At 32.8% G+C, this 22,807-nt stretch overlaps 3 protein-coding genes across 4 annotated transcripts; 1 reads left to right on the top strand and 2 right to left on the bottom strand.

Annotated features, from left to right (window-relative positions):
• Positions 1-8,906: 8,906 nt before the first annotated feature.
• NPQ6 (YCF20-like protein (DUF565)) lies at positions 8,907-13,385 on the bottom strand. 2 transcript variants are annotated; one of them, XM_088223225.1, is made up of 3 exons: positions 13,190-13,385; positions 10,481-10,983; positions 8,907-9,545 (listed from the first exon to the last, which is right to left on the bottom strand). In XM_088223225.1, the coding sequence occupies exon 3, from the start codon at positions 9,474-9,476 to the stop codon at positions 9,009-9,011; it is 468 nt and encodes a 155-aa protein (XP_088079351.1). In that variant the 5' UTR covers positions 9,477-9,545; positions 10,481-10,983; positions 13,190-13,385; the 3' UTR covers positions 8,907-9,008. The 2 variants fall into 2 exon arrangements, with proteins under 2 accessions (XP_088079351.1, XP_088079350.1); XM_088223224.1 differs by lacking the exon at positions 10,481-10,983 and having other exon boundaries at positions 13,190-13,384.
• On the top strand, positions 13,151-16,880 carry LOC110808629 (putative serine/threonine-protein kinase At1g54610). The gene is made up of 8 exons (XM_088223329.1): positions 13,151-13,312; positions 14,004-14,414; positions 14,621-14,905; positions 15,043-15,360; positions 15,711-15,935; positions 16,063-16,154; positions 16,372-16,453; positions 16,572-16,880. The coding sequence occupies exons 1-8, from the start codon at positions 13,151-13,153 to the stop codon at positions 16,878-16,880; spliced, it is 1,884 nt and encodes a 627-aa protein (XP_088079455.1).
• Positions 16,881-19,371: 2,491 nt separating this feature from the next.
• Positions 19,372-21,180, bottom strand: LOC110808630 (uncharacterized). Its single transcript, XM_022034174.2, has one exon. It carries the CDS (start codon positions 21,125-21,127, stop codon positions 19,526-19,528), a length of 1,602 nt encoding a protein of 533 aa, XP_021889866.1. The 5' UTR covers positions 21,128-21,180; the 3' UTR covers positions 19,372-19,525.
• Between the last annotated feature and the right edge of the window lie 1,627 nt (positions 21,181-22,807).

Here is a 22,807-nt window from a genome sequence, read left to right as displayed (position 1 = left end):
CAATATAATCAAATGATATACATCAATCATGGATGTATAGCATGAAAATTACATGCAACGTGACTCAAGCATGTCTATTTACAACTGGTCCTATTTTAAACTTTATTGAGATCAAACTTTAATACAATAAGATAGAGTGAGAATAAATTGAATACTCTATTTCTACAAAAAAAATATCAGAATACGTAAAATGTATCCATAATATAGAATAGAGCAAAAAAACACACACGTATAAACTTCCACTATATAAAAATTTCCTAAATGATATAATACCCATATGAGTAGTATGCTTATGAAAAACTTTGATGTTAATCCTTTAATAAGTAGATCCGCAATCATAGAGTTTGTTTCAATGTGCTCTATAGAAATCTGTCCACATATACCTTTTCTTTAATAAATAGGAACTTTATGCCAATATGTTTTGACTGAATCGCACACCTATTGTTATTGGAATATAAAATTATTAAGTTATTGTCACAATATAACTTTAGTTATTTTTCAATACTACTTAAAATGTGCAATCCAATCACAAAATTTTGCAGCCATAATCCATGGTTAGATGTCTCATAACATGCTACAAATTCAAATGTCATGGTGGAAGAAGTTATAAATATTTGTTTAGCACTTTTACAAGAAATAGCTCCTCTAGCCAATTTATAAATGAAGCATGAAGTAGATCTCCTACTATCTTGACATTCAGCATAGTCAGAATCTAAATATCCAATAATCTCCACATGATCGGACATCTTGTATGTGAGCTTGTAACTCTTAGTTTTCTGTTAGTATTTTAGAAGCCTTTTAGTTGTTTTCCAGTCATTTGTCCCATGATTACTTAAATATTTGCCTAGTATTCTAACAATGAATGTTTTGTCTGGACGTGTGCAAACCTGAATATATATTAGACTCCCAACTACCGAAGCATAGGGAATCTTTTGTATTTTTTTAATTTCAAGGTCATTCTTATGGCACTGATTGAGACTAAGTTTATTTCTCTTAGCGATAGGGGTATCTCCTAATGTACAATTTTGTATACATATTTTTTAAGCACATTTTTTATATAGCTCTTTTGAGATAATTCAAAAATAATCCGAAAGTGATCCCAATATATCTGAATTCATAAAATAAAAGAAACATCACCAATATCTTTCATCTCAAAATTCTTTTATAAGAATTTCTTGGTCTCGTGCAATATTTCCTTATCATTAGTAGTAAGGAGTATGTCGTCAACATACAAAACTATAAATATATATCTACTCCCACTGAACTTGTGATACACACTATTTTCAACAATATTTATCTTAAAACCAAATGAGATAACTATTTAATGAAATTTATGGTATCATTAATTAGAAGTCTGTTTGAATCCATAAATAAATTTTTTTAACTTGTAAACCATTTTCTTTGGGTCACCAGACACAAGTTTTTTTATTGCACTATATAGATTATTTCATCAGTGTCACCATTGAGAAATATTGTCTTAACATCCATCTAATATAACTCAATATTAAAATATTCAATAAAAGTCATGATAGTCTAAAAAGAGTATTTCGATAAAACCAAAAAGAAAGTCTTTTTGTAATCAATATCTTTTCTTTTTATATAGTAAAGTCTTTAACTACAAGACGAGCTTTATATCTTTTTGCATTACCTTTTGAATTCCTCTTGATCTTAAATATTCATTTGCAACTAACGGTTTTCTTACCCTCAAATAACGAAACAAAATCTCAAACTTGATTATCTTGCATAGACTTGTACTCCTCATTCATTGCACCGATCCATTTTTTAGAGTTAGAACCCATGCATGGCTTGATGGAAATTGATTGAATCATTTTCCACCATTGCATCAGTATCCTCATATTTTTTAAGAAAGACTACATAATCATTCAGAATAGCATTTCTCCTCTCTTTCGTACATCTTCTTAGTGACATTGGCTCTTGGGGTTGTTGATTTTATTCTGCATAAACAATCACTTCAACTTGAGTAAGAAGTTGTTCAATATTGTCTTGGATTAGTTACATATATGCTTCTTGAGCATTGATAGGTATTGGAACCTGTATACTATTAGAACAGTAATAGGGATCAAAATTGATTCCTTCTCAAAGACAATATCTCTATCTTATTTCTCTCCCCAAACTCAACATCCTCAAAAAATATTGCAGTTCCCATTTCAAAAATTATTTTTGTTATGGGATCATAAAACTTATAAACCCTAGACCATTTTGAATAACCAATAAAGTAGTTGTTTATTGTTTTGGAGTTTAATTTCTTTTTATTTAGTCTATAAGGCCTATCTCAGATGGACATCCCCAAATATGAAGGTGGTTCAGACTAGCCTTTCGGCCTCTCCAAAACTAATAAGGTGTTTTGGCAACTGCTTTAGTCGGCACTCTATTAAGAATATAAGTTTTAATCTTTAGTACTTCTTTCCAAAGTGATTCTAGTAAGGTAAAATGATTAATCATACTTCTTACCATATCCTTAAGAGTCATATTTTGTCTCTCAGTCACATTATTCATTTTATGCAAACCCGACATGGTGTATTGTGGAACAATTCCACATTCCTCTAGAAAGTTAGCAAATAGTCCTAGATGTTGTTCTCCTAAACCATCATGTCTGTCATAGTACTCATCACCACGGTTAGATTTAACACACTTTATTTTCTTAATGAGTTAGTTTTCAACTTCATTTTGAAATTTTTGAATATGTCCAGTGACTCTGACTTTTCATAAATAAGATGTAGGTACTCATAGCGTGAGTAATCATCTATGAATGATATAAAATATCATCGACCATTCCAAGAAGTCAAAGGAAATGGGTCACAAATATCTGTATGTATAAATTCTAAAACGCCTAAGGATCTATTCGCACCTAAGCTCTTTTGTTTGGTCTGCTTTCCTTTGATGCACTCAACACAAACATCTAAGTTTGAAACATCAAGTGAATATAAGATACCTTCTGACATTGATCATTTAATTCTAGATTTGGATATACGACCCAAACGCTTATATCATACATTTACTAAATTACCATTATTTAGTTTGCGTTTAGTACCCGTGAATCCACATGCAAGGTTTTATTATATAACTCAATATAATCAAATAAATACAGGTTGTCAAATATACTTAATGAACCAATTCTAACTATGCTAGAATTGAATGAAATAGTAAACTAATTATTTCTAAGGGAGCAATAGTAACCAGATTTGTCTAATGAGGAAATAAAAATCAAATTCCGCCTAAACGATGGTAAAACAAAAGCATTTTTAAAATCTAGATAACAACTGATTCCTAATAACCATCTAAAATGCCCTATTGCTTCAATTTCCACTTACTTGTCATCACTCACTTAGATGTATCTTTCAGCATCAATTGACTTTTGGTAGCTTAGGCAATCCTGCATAGAAATACTTGTGTAACTAATAGCATCAGAATCTAACCACCAAGTGTTTTAAGGTACAGAAACTAAATTAACCTCAAAACTGACTAAAATAAGAAATGCACCTTTTTTTGCACACCAAACGTGATGTTTGGCATAATCCTTCTTTGCATGTCGAGGCTTTCCATAAAGGAAACATTTTTTTTCTTCTTTAGGTTTCTTTTGCCCAAGACTATTAGCAGCTTCTTAATCCTTCTTTCTCTTTTTGCTCTTATTTTTAAAGGTGTTAGCCAGATGAGTACTTTGAGTTTTCTCTTGCTTCAATCTATCTTCCTCTTGCACACAATATGAAATGAGCTTATTGAGAGTTCATTTCTCCTTTTGACAGTTATAACTAATTTTTAATTGATTGTATTGTGCAGGAAGTGATATTAATACTAAATACACGAATAAGTCTTCGGACAAGTCAAGCTTTAGTGCCTTAAGTTTTGAAGCAATATGAGACATCTCCATGATGTACTCCTGAATATTTCCCTTGCCTGTATACTTTATTGAAATCAAGTTAGCTAAAAGCGTACTTATTTCAGTGTTATCGTTTTTTGCAAAACGTTTCTCAATTTTAGCAAGGAACTCACTGGTATTAGTAATGTTAAGTACCTCTAAAGGCACACTTCTCAAAGTATCTTCTAACATCAGAAGTACTTTCAGCCGTAAGAGGAGGGGGTTGCGCAGTTCTCAATGCAAGGTCTAGATCCATGCAGCCTAGAATGATTAACACGTTCTCTTTCCAATCCTTGAAATTTGACCCATTAAGTATGGAAATATTGTTTGCATTAGCAAACATAATAGTAGGATACATGATTATTGTATAGAGAACAAATCAAATAAGCATATATGTTCATATAACAAGCCAAATAATTAATTTTTAAATTTTAAATAATTATTAAGTACATCTCAAGATACTAACACAACATTAATATCAAGTCTTTAGACAATAATATCAACTTGTAAGTGGTATTCTTAGTATAGCGATCAAATGTTAACAATCAATTCAGTCTAATAATAAGTTTATCTTTAGATCAACTTATTATTCACATAAAAACCTTATAATTATTACACATTCATCACCACAAGTCTATGCAATTCGGCAAAATGTTACCCTTCTTTTAGGCCAGCTAACATACGCATGAATAAAAAATCATAAGTTTTTCTATAAGCTAATTTACATAAGAAATGTGACTTTGGCAACTTCTTGTTTCAATTAATTATATTAGATGTTAAACAAACTTAATAAATTATAAAGATGTATCAAAATTATTTATTCAACCTACTTCCAGTGTTGTTGTTGCACCAAAGATGCTATTGCAATATCTATTTTTTTTTTTACATGTGTATATACATGACATTTTACATACAACATATAATATCTGAATTATTCTTAAATGTGCATAAATACTAAAAGCATCATAGGCATACTATTATGTTTTATATCAAAATATAATATATAACATATTATTATATACATTACCATAATATATAATATGTTATTGTTATCATATATATATGTATATATAAATAAGTGGGCCACGAATAATTAAAATACAATCACATATTACCCTGCCCAATTTGTGCTCCTCTGCATAGCATGCTCCAATATTTGTGATACCTTATTTATTTATTTATTTAATCAATCGTAAATTTGGAGCAATACAGATTCTGAAGTCCTTTGGGACATTGTAAAAAAATTAATAATAATAATAATAATAAGTCGTGATGCAATGCCACAATCGAAATTTCTCGATTAGAATATACATTATATCCCATGCATACAACACATTAACTCTAACCTCAAATTTAATCCTAATCTTTAATTTGGAATTTTTCAAAGAATTAACAATGGAGTAGCTCTAATACTACTTGTTACATTTAAATAAATTTTTATAACACAAAATTACCGTCCATATTCGATTTAATGAGAATAAAAAAAAAATTAATAGAGACATAACTTAATATATTGTGAAATTGATTGTTTTTAATGGTTAGGTTTTGATTCTTCTAATTTAAAATAATTTTAAAAGTTTATAAATTTTTCTATTGAAAGGAGAAGGAAAAAAAAATTTAGACTATTAAAATTGTGGACTACAACCCTTTACAAAAGACACATGAAAAGGATCATATTTTCATTATTTTCAATTTGATTCTTCATCAAATTAGAAATAATAATGTAACACCCAAAAATTATATTTTTATTATTTAATATATTTTAATTTTTATTAAAATTTTTGTTTAATTTTATTCTATTTTAATATTTAATTTATAAGGTTTTAATTTAATTTAATTTAATTTAATAGAAATAAAAATAATAATAATAATAATATATGGTAAAATTATTTTTGGAATTTAATTGAAATTGACTTTGAAAAAAATGGGTGAAATTTTGGATTCTGTGAGCGTTTTTGAAAAAAAAATCGAAAACTGAAGATCAAAACGCAATTTAGAAAAGTAGTGTCACATCAGCAGCCACGTCAGCAGCCACGGCCAACCAGAACACGCCGCGTGGTAAGGAAGCTGACGCAGGAAGCCACGCGGGACGGAGCCACGTGTGCGATCCGCATGCACGCGATCGAACAGTCCAAATCTCACGCGTACGGACGGCCCAGATCTCACGCGCACGGACGGCCCAGATCTCACGCGTGCGGATGGCCCAGATTAAATTACGCACGGACGGCCCAGATCGCATCGCGATAGACGGTCCAGATTTATTTCCATTCTAATCGCGATCGGACGACCCAGATTAAATCGTGATGGACGGCTGAGATTAAAAGGGGAATGTTATAAATAATCTCACCCACACCCAACCCCAAACCCTAGCCGCCAGTACCCTCGCCGGAGAAGAAGAACCAGTCACCGGAAGAGCCGGCTGCCACCACCCGCCGCCGCATCGGAGGATTTTTCAACCGCCAAATAAGGTAAATTTTCTCCCCTTGGCTCGTTTTTCGATGGTGAATCTGCCTATGGCCAAATCGAAGCTAAACCACCGGCCAATCGGCCGAAAAACACAGCCGAAGTCCAGTGGCGCCATCGCAGCTTCCCTCAATTTTTGCCTCCGATGATGCCCTTCCCGGTTCCCGTTCGATGCAATTTTTACACCACTGTGATCACCGTCCTTTTCTCTACAGGTTGACCGAAGCAAAACATCAAATCGCGACTCGTGCCGGAGAAGCCGCCGCACCCGAGAGCTCCGCCGCCAGTAAGTCTCGATTTTTTGTGATTTTTTGACCCATCGAGAGCCCTAGGATTATTTTATCACAGGAACCTATGCAAGTTTGTCCGAATTCAGCCGAAATTCTGATATTGGCCGAAAAGGGGCTTGGGTCTGATTTGGAATTTTTTGGGACACGTGCAGGTACCGGTAGTGTGTTTCAGTTTCCCAGAAAAAATTCAGGAAATTTAGGGACAGCCCGTAAGCGCAGTGAAAACCCGATTTCAGACCCCGAAACAAGTAAGGATTTCTCACCCTATTTTCTATCACGGTATTAAAGTTCAATAAATGATAAAACGATATTCGTGAAATTAATGGATGTGTATAATTGCTTAAGGTTGCTAATAGAGCCCGAATCTAGTGTATTTGTCGGTCAGTTGTTGTTTGATCTATTTTACAGTTTTAAATGCAATATGGCATTTGATGTGTTTATTCTATAATTTCATATGCATGAATTACGGTTTCATTTATTATGGTTTGAATTATGGTGAACCCGATGTTGTGTTGTTTTGTTTGGTGTTCATTACTGGTTTACGTATTTGTGTATGATTGGATAATTGACGAAGAAAAATGGAAAAATGTATGCGAATTGATAAATGGATAATGTCGACAGCCTAACTAGATATTCTGGGAGATGGTGGACGGACCGGGTCCGTAGAGAACCCTACCGGGAACGTGGTCTCTCATATCGAACGGGGTATGAAGACTTTATGTGTTTTGGCGCTCATACCGGACGGGGTATGGGGACGGCCCGTTTCACCCTCATACCGGACGGGGTATTGAGGTTCATGGTTTTGACGTCCATACCGGACGGGGTATGAGGACGGCCCTGAAATCAGGTTATTAATATTAATGGTTCACGTGTAGCGGGGACCCTCTATGGATCCTCATGGATACTAGTAGGCTGATAAAAGAGAAAAATCTGTTGTCTGATGATTGAAATGCAAAGGTATGATATGTGTTATATTATAAAGCGTGTATGATTTCATAATATTATAATGTTATTGTTTTCTTATGTTGTTTTCATGAAGCTCATACAGGTAAGTGGACAGTAAAATGTTTTATTATTGATAAATGAATTTATCATGAATTATGCTTCATTGGTTGTTTTTGTTTTCTACCAACATTTACTTCTGTGGCAGTAAGATAGTGTGATGTCTTTACTGGATTAATGTAGCTCATTTCTTACTTAACCATTTCAGATCAGGAAGACGTGGTTCTCGAGTCCATTCCGCAGGAAGACGGCGAGTTAAACGCCTAAAGATTTTATAGTTATATTTATAGTTTTTATTTCGAGTATTTCTTTTAATTAGCTTATTTTTTCATACGTTGAATACATTTTTGGTTATTGTGTAAGAGATGTCAATCAGAATTTTTATTTCGTTTCCGCACTTAAAATTTTTAATACATACATTTTTTTTAAATTTGCGGGGCCGTTACAAATAATTTGGTCCGTGATAATTTAATATTAAATTAACTATACTTTGAAATAGCACTACACATTAAATCACATGTGTGCTCGAATATTAGAATTTTTTCCAACAGTAGGGATAAGAGAAATTCAGGTTTAGATGTTGAGAAAAGATTGAAAACGAAAATGCACCATTGAATTGCAGAACTTGTAGCCTGAGATATTAAAGAAACAAAGAAAGAAAAAAGAGAGTTTGTTTTGTTTGATAGCAGAGAAAAACTGGAGTCAGAGTACAAAACAATAAACCATCCACGAGAATTATTTCGTTGTTTGGCAAAACAATAAGAAGAGAAGAACAAATTCCGATTACTATTTAGTATTTAGTTTTTCTTTTCTCGAACAACCAAACATAAATGTCGATTAGCAGGAGAAAGTCACTGATACATATAGAAAAAGAGAAAGGCACCTGGAGGTCATGACAACTCTGCTGTTATGTTTATGTAATATATTCAATAGAATTTTTAGTTAGATAGTTAATATTATAATTTTTATTAAAAATATTTAATTCCAAAAAATTATTTAAACAATTATCAGAATTTTTAATCAAACATTTCAATTCAATTATTCTAAAATTAATTTTCTTGGTTGATCCTGGGTTACCATCAGCTGTGCCCAGTACTTCCATTAAGAACTTGAAATAATATGTACACTTATGAGAAATCTAAAAATATCCAGCAGTTACAGCATTTTATCCTCTTTTCTGGGATAAATTAGACCAAGAACAAAGTTACAGTAAAGAAGAACATGAAAATAAAACTAATCTTACATATAAGAAACCAAGAAAAAACAACAGAACAGAACAGAAAAAGATCAAATTATATACAAGGAACTATCTTTACACAATATATCTCATCAATTTTACAAAAACTCTCTCCCGGATAGGTCAAGACAGATACAAACTAACTAGCGAGCTTAAAAGCATCAATGAAAAGACCATAAGTAAAACCCATCTTGAAGTTGTTAAGGAGAGCGAGTGGAAAAGTTACCTTTGGTCGGCTGTAATAAAATCTAGTAACATACTCCGTTAGGAGAACGCATATTACTGCAGCTATCACATCGTTGACTCCTAATGCTCCAAATGACAAGGAGATTGTTTGCGCCACATAAAATCCACCCAACAATGAGATTCCCCCAAAAAGTGCCCGTCGAGAAGGACTTCGGAAGTAATTCCTAGAGATTTCTGGGACAATTCTAATAATATCAACTAATCTTCGAGGACCTCCATTCTCTTGCACAGCTCGGATGCTGAGGAAGCCAGGTAAAGACCGTGAAGTAAGCCTTCCATATCTTCTAGGTAAAACACTTGAATAAGGACTTGACCCAAAATTTTGGAGCCTTGGAGAGATCAAATACATAGAATGAGCCATTTAAAACTCTTGGCCAAAAAGTCTATGTAGAAGACAAAATTACCTTTACAGAAGGATCATTTGAGATGCCTATCCCAAAAGAGAAAATTAGGTTAGTTAGGATTACAGGGAGACACCCACAAAGCAATGAAAGAAAGTTCGGAACATAGACAAAATATTAATAAGCAGAAGCAATTTAGTTCACTTTGCAGATCTCTTTCACAAAAGTAAAGCTCTTTGTTTCCTCAGTTCTTTTATTGTGTTTACATAATTTTCTCCTGTCCAAAGAAATGATTCATCGAAATAATGAATCACCATTGATATTGACAAATTTCCTATTCTTACCTTATGAACATCTAATAATAATAATAGAAATGAATCAATGCATTTTTTTGTTTTGTTATCTCTTCATCATATATGAATCATTGCCATCATTGCCACGGTAGAAATTTCTCGATTTCAAAATATATCGAAACCTTGGGTAGTAAAAAAAAGGGAGATACTATATATCCAGGATTGGATTTCATATTCGAATGAACCTCCCTTTTCAACTTCAAGTTAGGCAAATTCAGATTATTCTCAGATGGGACAACACTACTTTTCAAAGAAAATCTTCTTCCATCTAGAGGAAATACTCAGTTTATTCAGTACAATCTTTCTAGTTACTTCGTTCTCTATTTCTATTTAATAGAATCCTTAAGAAAAGTATAAGTGATGTGCGCGATACAAAGTTCATGGTGTAGAACGTATAAAACAATTATCTCAAGATTATCTAGACTTTCTAGGCTATTTTTCAAATTTACGCGAATCTCTTTATGATAAACAGATCCGTTTTGCAAGTTCGTTATTACGGGTAGTTCATACTTCATGAATGGCAATAAATGCAACAAGAGCATGCTTAGCCGCTCTTTCTACAAACTAAGTGCCACAAACTCTGAAATGGTTTTATGTTTTGAGTAATGAAGGTAGATCTAAAACTTTCACTCAAAAGTGTTTTAGCCAGCAACCCAAGGAATGTTGCTGACCTTTCCTTTTGGAGAGAAAAACAGGATAAATAGACATGCACGATTGGAGTGCCACCCATGTACAAGAGGACATGGTGCCAAGATCTTCTCCACCAAGGACAAGGTGTCAATTAAACAAACAAGACGAGTTATGAAACCAGTGATCTCCAATGCTGTCAATAGGAGAGAAAATGCCCTCAGCTTCTGTTTCTTTCTTTCCAAATGACCGAAGTAGGGCAACTGGGATTATGGAAAGAAGATTTGTCTTAGATTTATTCCAACAAATACAAGCAGAAGCCCAGATCTCCTCCACAAACCACTTGGCTGTTGAAGATAAGTTCAGGAGACCAAGGACAGAATTCTACAACATTCTAGCTTCCAAATGCCAAAGCAGAAGATGATTACAGGATTCTCCTTCAGACGAGATAACAAAGGGCCACCATTGACCAAGATTCTGCCTCTCTTGATCAATTGTCAGTAGCAAGAATTTTGCCCAACACAGCTCCCAGCCAAAAAACGCAGTCCTGAAAGAAAAGGTTATGGTAGAAAGACTTTACTATGAAAACCTCATTCATAGAGAAAAACCAACACAGCATGTCACTACCATCCAGATCTGTCTTTATCAGGGCAAGGTAGTGCTGTGGAGTTTGTGTTTCAGCGTGCATCTTAGTGGCATTTAGGTAATGGTAATTAGTAAAATAAAACTGTAATTAGTACTTAGGTGTCTGTGCAGTATTATGTGTGTTGTGTGTGCTTATGTATTGTATTACGTATGACTTTCTTAAATAGATGCAGCAACTGCAGTAAGTATGACGTATTGTATTTCTATTAAATAGGAGGAGCGTTAGTAGGAAAAAAAATAGGGAGAAAACAGAGGGGAAGTTGGCTGCCTGGAATAACATACAGATAACTGCTGTTTCTTCTGGTGTAAAAAAATCCTGCACTGTTGCTGTTCAGTTTTATGGAGAAAAAATGTTTTAAAAAAGGTTTCTTGGGTACTTTAAACTCTATGAGATTGTACAACTCTCTCTTAAGAAGCCCCTAAAGTAGATTAGAGATTGATAAAAGAAGGAAGAAACAAAAAACACTCTAAAGTTTCTGCAGATTTCTACGTAAGTCGACCCATAACAAATTGGTACAAGAACTAGAAGTTCTGGAGGACTTACATTCTCTTGAGTCTTTTGTGAAAACATACCAAGAAGATTGGGAAACAAGATTGCCTCAAGTTTGAACTTTTAGCCGAACAATTGGAAGAATTATTTACTGGTCCCAAAGCAAACCTTATTTTTTTTAGTTGTACATACAATCAAACACTTAATTGTGGTGCTTAAAATTTCTTAAATATGATGTTTAAAAAATTCTGTGTGATATCCAGGTTTTATCTATAAATCCCGAGGTATGGCAATTAACTCTAATTGGGTCCTACATCTATCAGTCTCGCTCCACATGTTCAACAACTTTTGCAGGGTAAAGCAAAAGAATTTTTCTTAAGTACATGAGCTTTGATTCTATAGTAGTTTCACCTCCAAACTCACCTGGAACGTTGGACAAGCAATCCTCCTTCAGTACTGATCAAAGAGCAATGAAGAAAAAAAAAAGAAGAAAATAATATGATTTCTGTTACTTTTTACCACTATCATTCCTTTCTTTTCTCTTGCCTTCTAACTCCCAAACATCCCGAAATCTTAGCTAAACTTATAATCCTGAACATTTTCCATCAAAATTTGCACAAGATGCAATCTGACCACCATAATGCAATTGACCAAATCATGAATAAACCTAAAAAATGGAAACTTAAAAATCACCATTTCCTTTCACTTTCACACTCTCATTTCTATAGCTGCCACTGACTGCCCCACCACCATGTCAGTCTCAACTCTATATTTCACACTCAAATCTCTCCATCTAACCCAAAAAATCTGATGTGAAATTAATAAAGTGTGAGAAAATAAGTAAAAGAAGAATGCACAATAAGCAATTCTTTCTCCAATTGAATATGAGAGAAAGCTAGGAGGAAAAAAAAGTTAGGTAAATTGTCAAAGTGTACAAATCAGTGTTCTTAGATTGAGAAAAGAGTGAGCAAAACAAACTGCACTTTTTAAAAAAAATTTCTTTTCTCTTCCATGTTTCTATCTTCTCAAACTGTGAACAAGAAGACAAAACAACGATTCTTTTCCTTCCCATTTTTTCACTTTCTTTCGGTTCTTTCCTCCCCCATTTCTTTAATTTTGCTTCTCTCTTATCAATCACAGCATAAATCTCAGAACCCAACACTCTCTTATACCATCTACAAAAAATCAATCACTTTTTGCTTAATTTCACACCCATTTCTCTGGTTTTACTCCCCACCAGTTACTAAACACCACCACCCAAGCCCTACCACCTATCCAATTCTAAATTTCCACAACCAGATTGGTATACACTAATATAATAATCCCAGCTTCGCAACTCTCTCAAAACGAATTAAGAAAATCCAATCCAACTCTTTAAACCGATCCAGCGCCCAAACCGAAACTACCTTCGATTATTTTCCAAAAATCCCAGTATCCATCCCTAAGTAAATCCAAAAGCTCTAGAAAGTACGACCAGACAAAATTTGAAACAACCCATTTCATAAAAGAAATTCTGAAACAAAGTAACTCAAATAGATTACATGCATGTATATGTAGTATACACAGTACTGGTTTTGAAATGGGAAATCCACCACAGAAATTGATGGAGAACTCATACCAAAATGAAAGGGTGACCGCAATATGGTCCTTAGGAGCTAGATTGGTGCAGCCTGTTTCTGGTCGTGTCAGGTGCAACCATGGCTTCGTGAGAGAAAAACGGAAAGAACGGATGCTAGAGAAGGTAATATAGAGACGCAGCACACCACTGCGTGGCCTTGTGGTAGCTGTTCGTTTTCTACTGAAAATTTTAGGAGAAAGAAGTTTACTAAAATTGAATTTTTTTATTTATTAATATACATTAATTATGTAAAATATTATTAATAATTTATATAATGGATTTTTTTAAAATATAAAATTGATCAGAATATATTAAAATATAAGTAATAAATAATAAAAATTTAAATCATTTATGTAGACTACCCTTACAAATTCATGGAAACCCACATCCGTACTAGTAAGTACTATGTGTTGTGCAGAGAATAAATATGGTAGTAAATAAATATATAAAAGTTATATATATATATATATATTATATGTACAGAAAAGGATACTAGCATATATGTATATTGGTTTTATAGAAATAATCATAAATATACTGCTTTTATTTTGGGTGGCCTTAATTAATGGGTATTACTGATTTCCTTTCTTAACCAACATATATAATTGACATTGAATTTCCTTACATAAAAACAAGAATAAAGGAAATTACAAGTACTAAATAAATAATTTACTAAATAATATTCTTATATTTTCCAATAATGTTGTTTTCTTGATAGTTTAATTATATAATCTAGTTAATATATAAATCAATTACCAAAAATTTGTTGGGAAAATCTTTGAGTATCTCTTGTATATTTGAATGACTTGAAAAGAAAGAAAGGTGTCTGTTAATGAGTTATGAAATAGTTTATTCTGAAAGTGAAGAAGAGACCCCAATAACCATGGGCTGCAAATGTTCCAAAGATGATTCTTTGGCTATCCGACATGGCTGCCAAGACCTACAATGGAGGCCTCTGCATAAAGGGTCAAGTGAGAGGATCGAGAATCATGTAGTAGCAGCAGTAACAACGACAAGAGAAGAGAAGAAGCAAAAGCAAATTAAAAGCAGGCAATTAGGTGGCCAAGTTGGGATCTTCGACACCTTAGGCTTCGATAGGATCCCCAAGGCTGTCATAGGAGAGCTGGTCACAGCAGGTTGGCCTACTTGGCTGGCGAATGTAGCAGGTGAAGCTATCCGGGGATGGATTCCTCAAAGTCGAGACAAGTTTGATTTGCAGAATAAAGTATATGTCTATATATTTATTTATGTACATACATACACATATCAATACTCAATATATCATAACTCTTTTTTATTCTTCAGTTCAATCTGAAGTTAACCTAACTTAAGAAAACACATGCCTACATCCTCTCTACTTGTTATTTTCTTTTTTTGTGCACTCATGAGGACTCGTTTTAATGGCATTATGTACGGGATTTGTCCTTGCAGATTGGCCATGGATCTTATAGTGTGGTTTACAAGGCTCGTGATATCGAACGTCACAAATTCGTTGCTCTAAAGAGAATAGAGTTAAATCATCTTGATCCTCAAGGAATCAAGTTTATGGCAAGGGAAATCCTTGTTCTAAGGAGGCTTGATCATCCAAATATTATAAAATTGGAAGGTGTAATCACATCCCAGAGTTCAGGCACCTTGTATCTTATTTTCGAGCACATGGATCATGATCTTTCCGAAATTGCATTGATTTCTAACTTCAACTTCACAGAATCCCAGGTGATGCTACTTATATTCAATCTTGATCACTTGTTATATGTACATATATATATGTGTGCATATGTGTAGTATTTATATAGTATTGAGGAAGAGAGGAATATAAATCACGACTTACATTCCTTGTTCATTTTTATCAGATCAAATGCTATGCGCAGCAACTCCTAAATGGACTTGATCATTGTCATAGCCAATTTGTTCTGCATCGTGACATAAAGTGTTCGAACCTCTTTGTTGGCAAAAATGGTGTATTGAAAATTGGTGATTTTGGGTTAGCAAGTTTATATGATCCTCAAAATCTTTTCCCGTTAACAAGCCATGTTGTTACTCGTTGGTATCGACCTCCGGAGTTGATACTTAAATCATCTCATTACGGAGGTGCTGTAGATTTATGGAGTAGCGGTTGCATTCTTGCTGAATTATTTATGGGGAGGCCTGTTTTTCCTGGAAAGTCAGAGGTACAGATTCTCAATCAAACTTATATTGTTAATGTTGATGTAGTTGAATATTCGGTGTGTATTTTTAGAAAATATTTTGCATAAATCTTAAGAAATATTTTGAAAAAAATATTAATATTTTATTTATATAAGAGTTTATAATTTTATTAGTGATATGTTCTTATTTTTTATAGTAAAAAAATTTTGATAATTATTTTTGTAAATGTAAATATATTTGTGGAGTCACGTTAAATCTTATATATTTTTTCATTTTGCACTTTATTTTGTATAATTTTTTGCATGATGAGGATTTGTTTTCTCAATAATTATCTTAAGCATACATACATGTATAAAAGTGAATTTTTCTGCAGATTGAACAATTGCAAAGAATCTTCAAGCTTTGTGGGTCACCCCCAGATGAGTATTGGGACAAATTCCCTCCATCAATGAAAGTGTTAAAATCTGCAAAACAATATAAAAGATGCATTGTAGAATACTGTAAACATGTTCCTCCGGCAGCTGTAAGTCTTATAGACACTTTTCTCTCCATCGATCCGGCTGGCCGAGGAACTGCAGCATCTGCTCTCAACAGTGAGGTTCAAACCATTAAATTCTCTTCCAAATCAACTGAGCCATTTAATTTTCTCAATTTTCTTCATCCAATTCTCATAAATTTATCTCTTTTATTTTCATATAACACTAACGAATTTGCTTTTCCAACAGTTCTTTATGGCAGAACCGCTTGCTTGTAATTCTTCAATCTTGCCTGAGTATCCTTGGAGCGAAGACCCTCATCCTAAGAGTAAAGAAAGAAGGTTGCATCTTATGAACAAATCTTATCTATTTCATTGTCATTTTATGGAAATATTTCTCGAGTTTTAAGCAAGAATACATAGAAATAAATCAAAACAAGATGAACAAGAAGCAAAAAATTATAAGACTACAGTGGAAAGAACTAATAGATAAAACTATAACTTGGCGATACGAGAGGGACAATGTCAATAGTATTAACTTGTTTAGTGATTTTTCCAGGAAAGGGATCGACAGATGCCAAACCGAACCTCCGGCAATTTCAATTCCTAGAGCAGATGTTCCATTCACCAATTCAAAGCAGGTAAATTTATGCTACATATAAAGTAACAATCAAATTTAATTTTCATTTTTGAATACGTTTTTAAAAGTAACTAAGTAGCATTCATTTGAATCTTTCTCAGTTTGATTTCTTCTTGCAGAAAGTGCTAAGCCATCAACAGACAACTACAAATTCTTTTCTTGAAGCTACCCATAAAAATATTGATAGGAAATCTTCATATTTTCATGGTGTTGATAGCTACAAACTAGCTGAGGAATTGAGGGATTCTTCTTCCCTTTCTTCTACCACAATTAACTCTGACCTGTCCTCCACTTATCCAAGAATCATAAGCACTGATCTTAGATCATTTCATGTTCAATCCAGTTTGAAACAGATTCGAAAGCACTGCGAGCAGGAGACCGTCACATGTTCTCTTGAGATAAGTAGTGGGAAAACCTCAACAGATTAACTTGTTTTGGTCAGTTTTTCCTTTCTTTCTTTATCTCCAACATTGACAAATACATAAACACACATATTTACATATATTGAACACCAGGCATCCTATATTATTTAGTAATCCGGGAAAATATAATATATACTAATGGTTTTAAATCCTCGAAAGCACTAATATATAGTATTGAAAAAAAATTTAAGAGTTAGTTTACCTTTAATTCATACTTTGTAAGAAACATAGTGAAGAAGAATGATAGACCAATATACAGATTTAATTTTTTTTTTTAATTTATATAGTCATTGTAAATTTTCAAATACATGAATATAAATACTAACAACTCTTAAAATTTCAAATATATAAATCATAATTAAGTTTAATTCATAAATCATAATTAAATTTAATACTTGAACTATTTATCAAAAATTCAAAAGACCTACACTTATTATCATAATCAGAATCTGTATTTAATTTAACTTTATAGTAAGATAAAAACTTTATACATGTTGAAATTTACAAATTATTATTTTAAATAATATTACCTTTAAATAATAAATAGTGTATGTGATAAATTTATAGTTTTACAAATTATATCAAAATCGATAATATAAGACAAACGTTGGATAGCCGTATTCTATTTGGATAAAATCTGATTTCATGTTTGAAACAATGATCGAGTTTTTAACATATTGCATTTGTTATTGATTTATGTTTGCTAAATTTTCTTTAGGATGGTACCATGTGACGAAGGAGACTTGCAGGGCCATTAGTTGCTTCATTAAGCAAAGGTTGATAAGATTTTTATGGTGATCAATTGTAAGATACAAGTACATGCCAAAACAAGTTCGATAGAATTTTAGAAGCAGTTATTGTGAGAATTACAAATTCGATGTATGTCTAATTTTTTTACGAAATATGATATTTACTGTAAAAATATTTTTACTAAAAAAAATGAGTGAGATAAGGTGATAGAAGTTATATGCGTCATGTGATAATTTTATCTCGCATTGGAAAGAAATGTAATTATTGAACTCTATATTATAGTCTATATTGTATATTACTAAACCAGTTGTTTGCGGTCAAAAACTGTTGGATTAGAGATTATTGGACTCAAGATTTTATAAATTATGACTCATAATATATGTTAATATGCAAATTTGGTGATTCTAGGTTGGTACAATTGTGAACCTTACTAACTTTTAAATTATAATTTGTGATTACAATAGCTAATATTAATTATAATATCACTGATTTAAATTATAGAGATTATGATACCCTAATGATTCATAGTTTGAAAAATTCTAACATGCTCATTTAGAATTCTTCTATTTAATATATTAGGACTTGATAGAAGAAAAGGTTGATAATTTCATGTGATTTATGGAGCATAAATATTTATTTAAATTTTTATTATTTTTAATTTATCACATCATAAAATTAGAAATAATATTTTTAATTTTTACACGAAAAAATTCATATTTTATTTAATACATTAAAATTTAATATTCATTTAATTTTAATATATTGCATTGAAAATAAATAAATTAAATTGATAATTTTTTTATGCACAATAAAAACTTACATTGAGTTTATATAAGTTTTATTAAAACCCAAAAGAAAAAAAAAAATAGACGAATGAACAAAAAAAGTTTGCAGACAGATTTCAGTTTCTATCCACTTTTCTTGATAACATGAAATGGTTCTAATTTTGAGGAAACAAAACAACTCTTTTTGACCCAATATATATATATATATATATATATATATAGTCATATACATCGACATTAACGTTTGCAAACTCAGAATCAGAATCCAAGAACAGCTTGACAACATTATCGGAAATAGAAGATGAGCAATTTGAAACTGTCCATTTTCATAAAATTTAACATTTATTATTTTAATTTCATTTAATATTAATAAAATTTCAGACAATGAACTTCAAGATTAAACTTCCGACAAAATCGAGTCTACATTTCAAACTTCTATCACTAAAATGGCAACAAAAATGCTGATTATTATTGTCCCAAAGAGGAAACAAATACCCATGTAAATTTGTCAAGTGTTTCAAAGAACACCGAAGCTAAAGTTGGCAAATCCTATAATTTCAGATTTTATTTTCATAACTTTGACAAATATTTGAGATGAACAAATTGTATATTGTAAAACATATCAACTTATCACTCCTAATACATATGGTTCCACAAGAATTAGCGAATATCTACTTGTTATATACTGTTAACATGTAACACGACATGCTGTCGTAAACTTGATTTTTAGATGGAAAAAAAAAAAATTCCAAGCACTTACAGCAGAAAGACAAGTTCTGGCATTTTTTCATTCTAATATCGAAAAATTAGAAGTTGATTTAAAAGGGAATAGATTGAATCTCATCTCTCAAGAAACTACATGATGGTTTTCTTGGTTTAGCAGCATACATAGCTTTGTATATGTATATTTTCTTGGAAATTAATCAAAAAGTAATTTTGCAATGTATATATAATTTCCCCGCTCAGCAAAATTGGTAAGTATATTAAATGTAAGTAAGAGGGAAGATATTTGTTTTTATGGTGTCTATATATAATTACAAGTTTGTTTAAATAAACTAAAAGAAAGAATGTGAGATAAAGAATTAATTGAAAACATATCAATTTACGTTGTTTATCTTATAATTTTTCTGGATCATCTCCGACTTGATCTGTTGTCGATCCAATCCCCATCTGCAACCATGGAGAAGAACCCTCATTGATCATTTTCATGTCCTTGAGTTCACTTAGCTTTGCTAACTTCACCTTACTGTCTGCTTCGTCGTCGAGTACCATATTCTTCAATGACTCGTCGCAATTCTCGTCTTTGTGGTTAATGGTAACGTTATTGTTGTCGCTGTTGTCATGATCTTGACTTCGGCTTATTTGCTTTTCGTGCTTAACACCTACCAAAGGTTGCAAGAATATCTCTGTAGAGACTTGACCGCTTATAATATTGGTAGTATTGCGTTTATGAGGATTGTGATGATCGATTCCCGGGGCAGGAAGATTGAGATCCAGCGTAAGATCAAGTGTCTGATCTACTGTAGGATTCTTGAACAAGTTATTATTGTTGTTTGGTCCTTGTTGCTCATGAAACTGGTGGTGATGATGATTGAATTTGGGCAACGAAGATGTCTCCGCTAGCGAATTTGACGTAATCCAATGACACCTTTTGTGTCCACCAAGTGCTTGCCCTGACGAAAACACACGATGACATATCGAACATTCATGTATTTTTGATTTCCTTTTTGAACTAGTTGCACCCACCCCAATAGTTCCATGATCAAATTGCATGGTTGACATTGATTTAGTCGGAAAGAACTCTTCATGTGTAATCACGTCATGATCTTGATCATCGATATTATTATTGTTGTTGTTGTTGTTGTTGTTATCTTTAAGATGATCTATTTTTGCCGCAAAACACCCTTTAACCTTCTTGTGGCTAGCTCTATGTCCGCCCAAAGCTTGATGAGAATTAAACACTTTCTTGCACGCTTTACACTCGAACATCCCTTTTGTTACCACCCCTTTGGCCTTGTCCCTATTGGCTGTGACTATCGTCGTATAGTCATTATTGTTGTTGTTAGTGTTATTATTCGAGACGAAATTTAAAGGTAAGTAATTCCTTTGAATTTCGTCTTTACTGGCGGATGCACAAGACTCCTCGGGTTCTACGATGAAAGCATCAACGGTGGCATTAGATAACATCATGAGACAATTAGCGAGATCTTCTTCTTCGCTGGAAGGACAATGGGATGAGCCAAACACTTTAGCTCGAAAAGATCTTTTTCTTTTAGACCAGTTACCGGAGCCCCCTCCTCTACGTTGGATTAATCCATCATCGGCGTCCGAACCAGGAGAGGAAAGGAGGGAGTCGTCGTCCCCCTCGTCGTCTTCTTCATCATCGTCGGAGGTGCACTTTCCATGTTCAAGAAAAGATTTCCACGACGAGAATTCCTTGCCGCAGTTCTCACAGCTCCGGCAGTTTTTGAACCTGTTAGGATTAGTACGTAAAGCGTACATGCGTTTATTGGTGGTGGGGGGAGGTGGAGCGTTTGGACCGGCGGCAGCCTCCCAATCACTAGCATGATCGTCGTCGTCGTCGTCGATATGGGCGGTGTCATCGCCGATGCCATGAGCCCTCATGTGGCCACCGAGGGCTCTGCCACAACCAAAACCCTTTTTGCAGATCCGGCAATAATGCTTGAAATGGGAGTGTTGATCTTCGATGAGAGCCATGCATGAAGAAGAAGAAGAAGAAGAAGATAGGAAAGTAAAAGATGAATAAAAGAGGAAAATAGAATGGTGATTTTTGTAGTAAGATCGTATGGTAAGTCCTGGTTTTTAGTTGGGAGTATGAATTGGTGGATGAGAATAGGAAAGTAAATTAAAAAGTAAATCAACGGAGGTGCGTAGGTCCAGTACATGTTGTGTGCGAGTGAGTGAGTCAAATCCTTCTAACTGATATTTCCTATTATTATATTTTCTCTTGCAAACCAAGAAAACAAATCAATGGACTCTCCTTCTATGTCGCTAGATACATGTGTGTATATATATGCACACATGTATAATACCGTACCCACTAGTCTGTACATTTTTTCTCTTTTAAAAAAAAAAAAAAAAATTAAATTAAATTAAAAATAAGAAGAAGAAGAATTTTTACAACGAATCTAAATTTACCATCCAATCAAGATTTTATAATAATAATATAACAACAAACAAACAAACAAACAAAACAAATTCTGCTTATGAAACGAAAAAGAAGGTGTAAGAAAATGTGAAAGTAAATTAGAAATAAATACCCAATTTAATTTCAAAGTTTATTGCGAATTATTCTCCAAATTTTTAATTTTATTTCAAAATTCTTACTAACTCATAAACTTTTTTTTTTTTTTTTTTTGTCTGCAAAATACAACATTATAGGAATAAGTTTATAACAAAATCCAGAAAAGTTGGGTTGAAGAGAAACGGCAGAGGAAGTAAAACACCTATCTTTTCCGACCGGAAGAGAGGTGTCTACTAAATACCTTGTGTTTGGTCAAAACGTTAATCTTCAAAAGTCTGGAATGGTTAGATTGGGGAAGATTAACGAGGACTTGGTAGGTTTTAAATTTGTGGATCTACCAATTTAAGTATTTGAAGTCTACCATTCCATTGGGTGCTAATAATGAAGATGACTCTATCGTTGTGGAATTTTAAAAAGCCAATGGGACCTTACTACGGAAAAGGGAAGTTGTGCACCAAATGAAAATTTTTGAAAGAGTGTAGTAAATAAAAGAGTTAGAGATGGGTAAAGAATTAGTTTATTATATATACAGTCTGACATTTGTTAAAGAAGGATTCGCAGAATTGAGGTAGTGTGAGATCTCATTTTGGCACTCTTTAACACAACTAAAATATTTACTATGAGAACTTTGTACAAGCATTTTCCATTCGTATAGACAGTAAATGCATCTCCAAGGATATAAGCTTTGTTTGCTTGGAAAGAAACACGCGAATGCATTCTGACCATTGATGAGCCAATGAGAAGAGGGAAGATATCATGGCTAACTGGAGGAGAAATGTGACCATATATACCACTCAAACGTCCCATCACGTAGAGCTTGTTATAAACTTTTGGAATTTTAGGAGATACAATTTGATCGTGGCTGACATTGTCATTGGCAATTGTGTTTGGGTTCCGTGGAAAAAAATTAATAAAAAAGATATAAGATAAAGATAAAATTAGAGAGAGAGAGAGAGATGTTTTGAAAATGAAGTAACAACTATATTCAATGAAGAATTTAAGAGAACTTTTTTTTACACACTTAAACTAATATATCATTTCTTTTATACATAAATTTGCACTTCCTTGATGCAAAACACTTTTTTTTTTTTTTTTTTTTTTTTAGAAAAATAATTTAAAGAAAAACTAAAAGA

This window comes from Carica papaya, chromosome 6 (genome assembly GCF_054855325.1).
Source record: "Carica papaya isolate Zhongbai chromosome 6, ASM5485532v1, whole genome shotgun sequence".
In the NCBI taxonomy this organism is placed as follows: Eukaryota; Viridiplantae; Streptophyta; class Magnoliopsida; order Brassicales; family Caricaceae; genus Carica; species Carica papaya.
The sequence above is the reverse complement of the archived record's forward strand: the minus strand, read 5'-3'. Positions and strand labels throughout refer to the sequence as shown.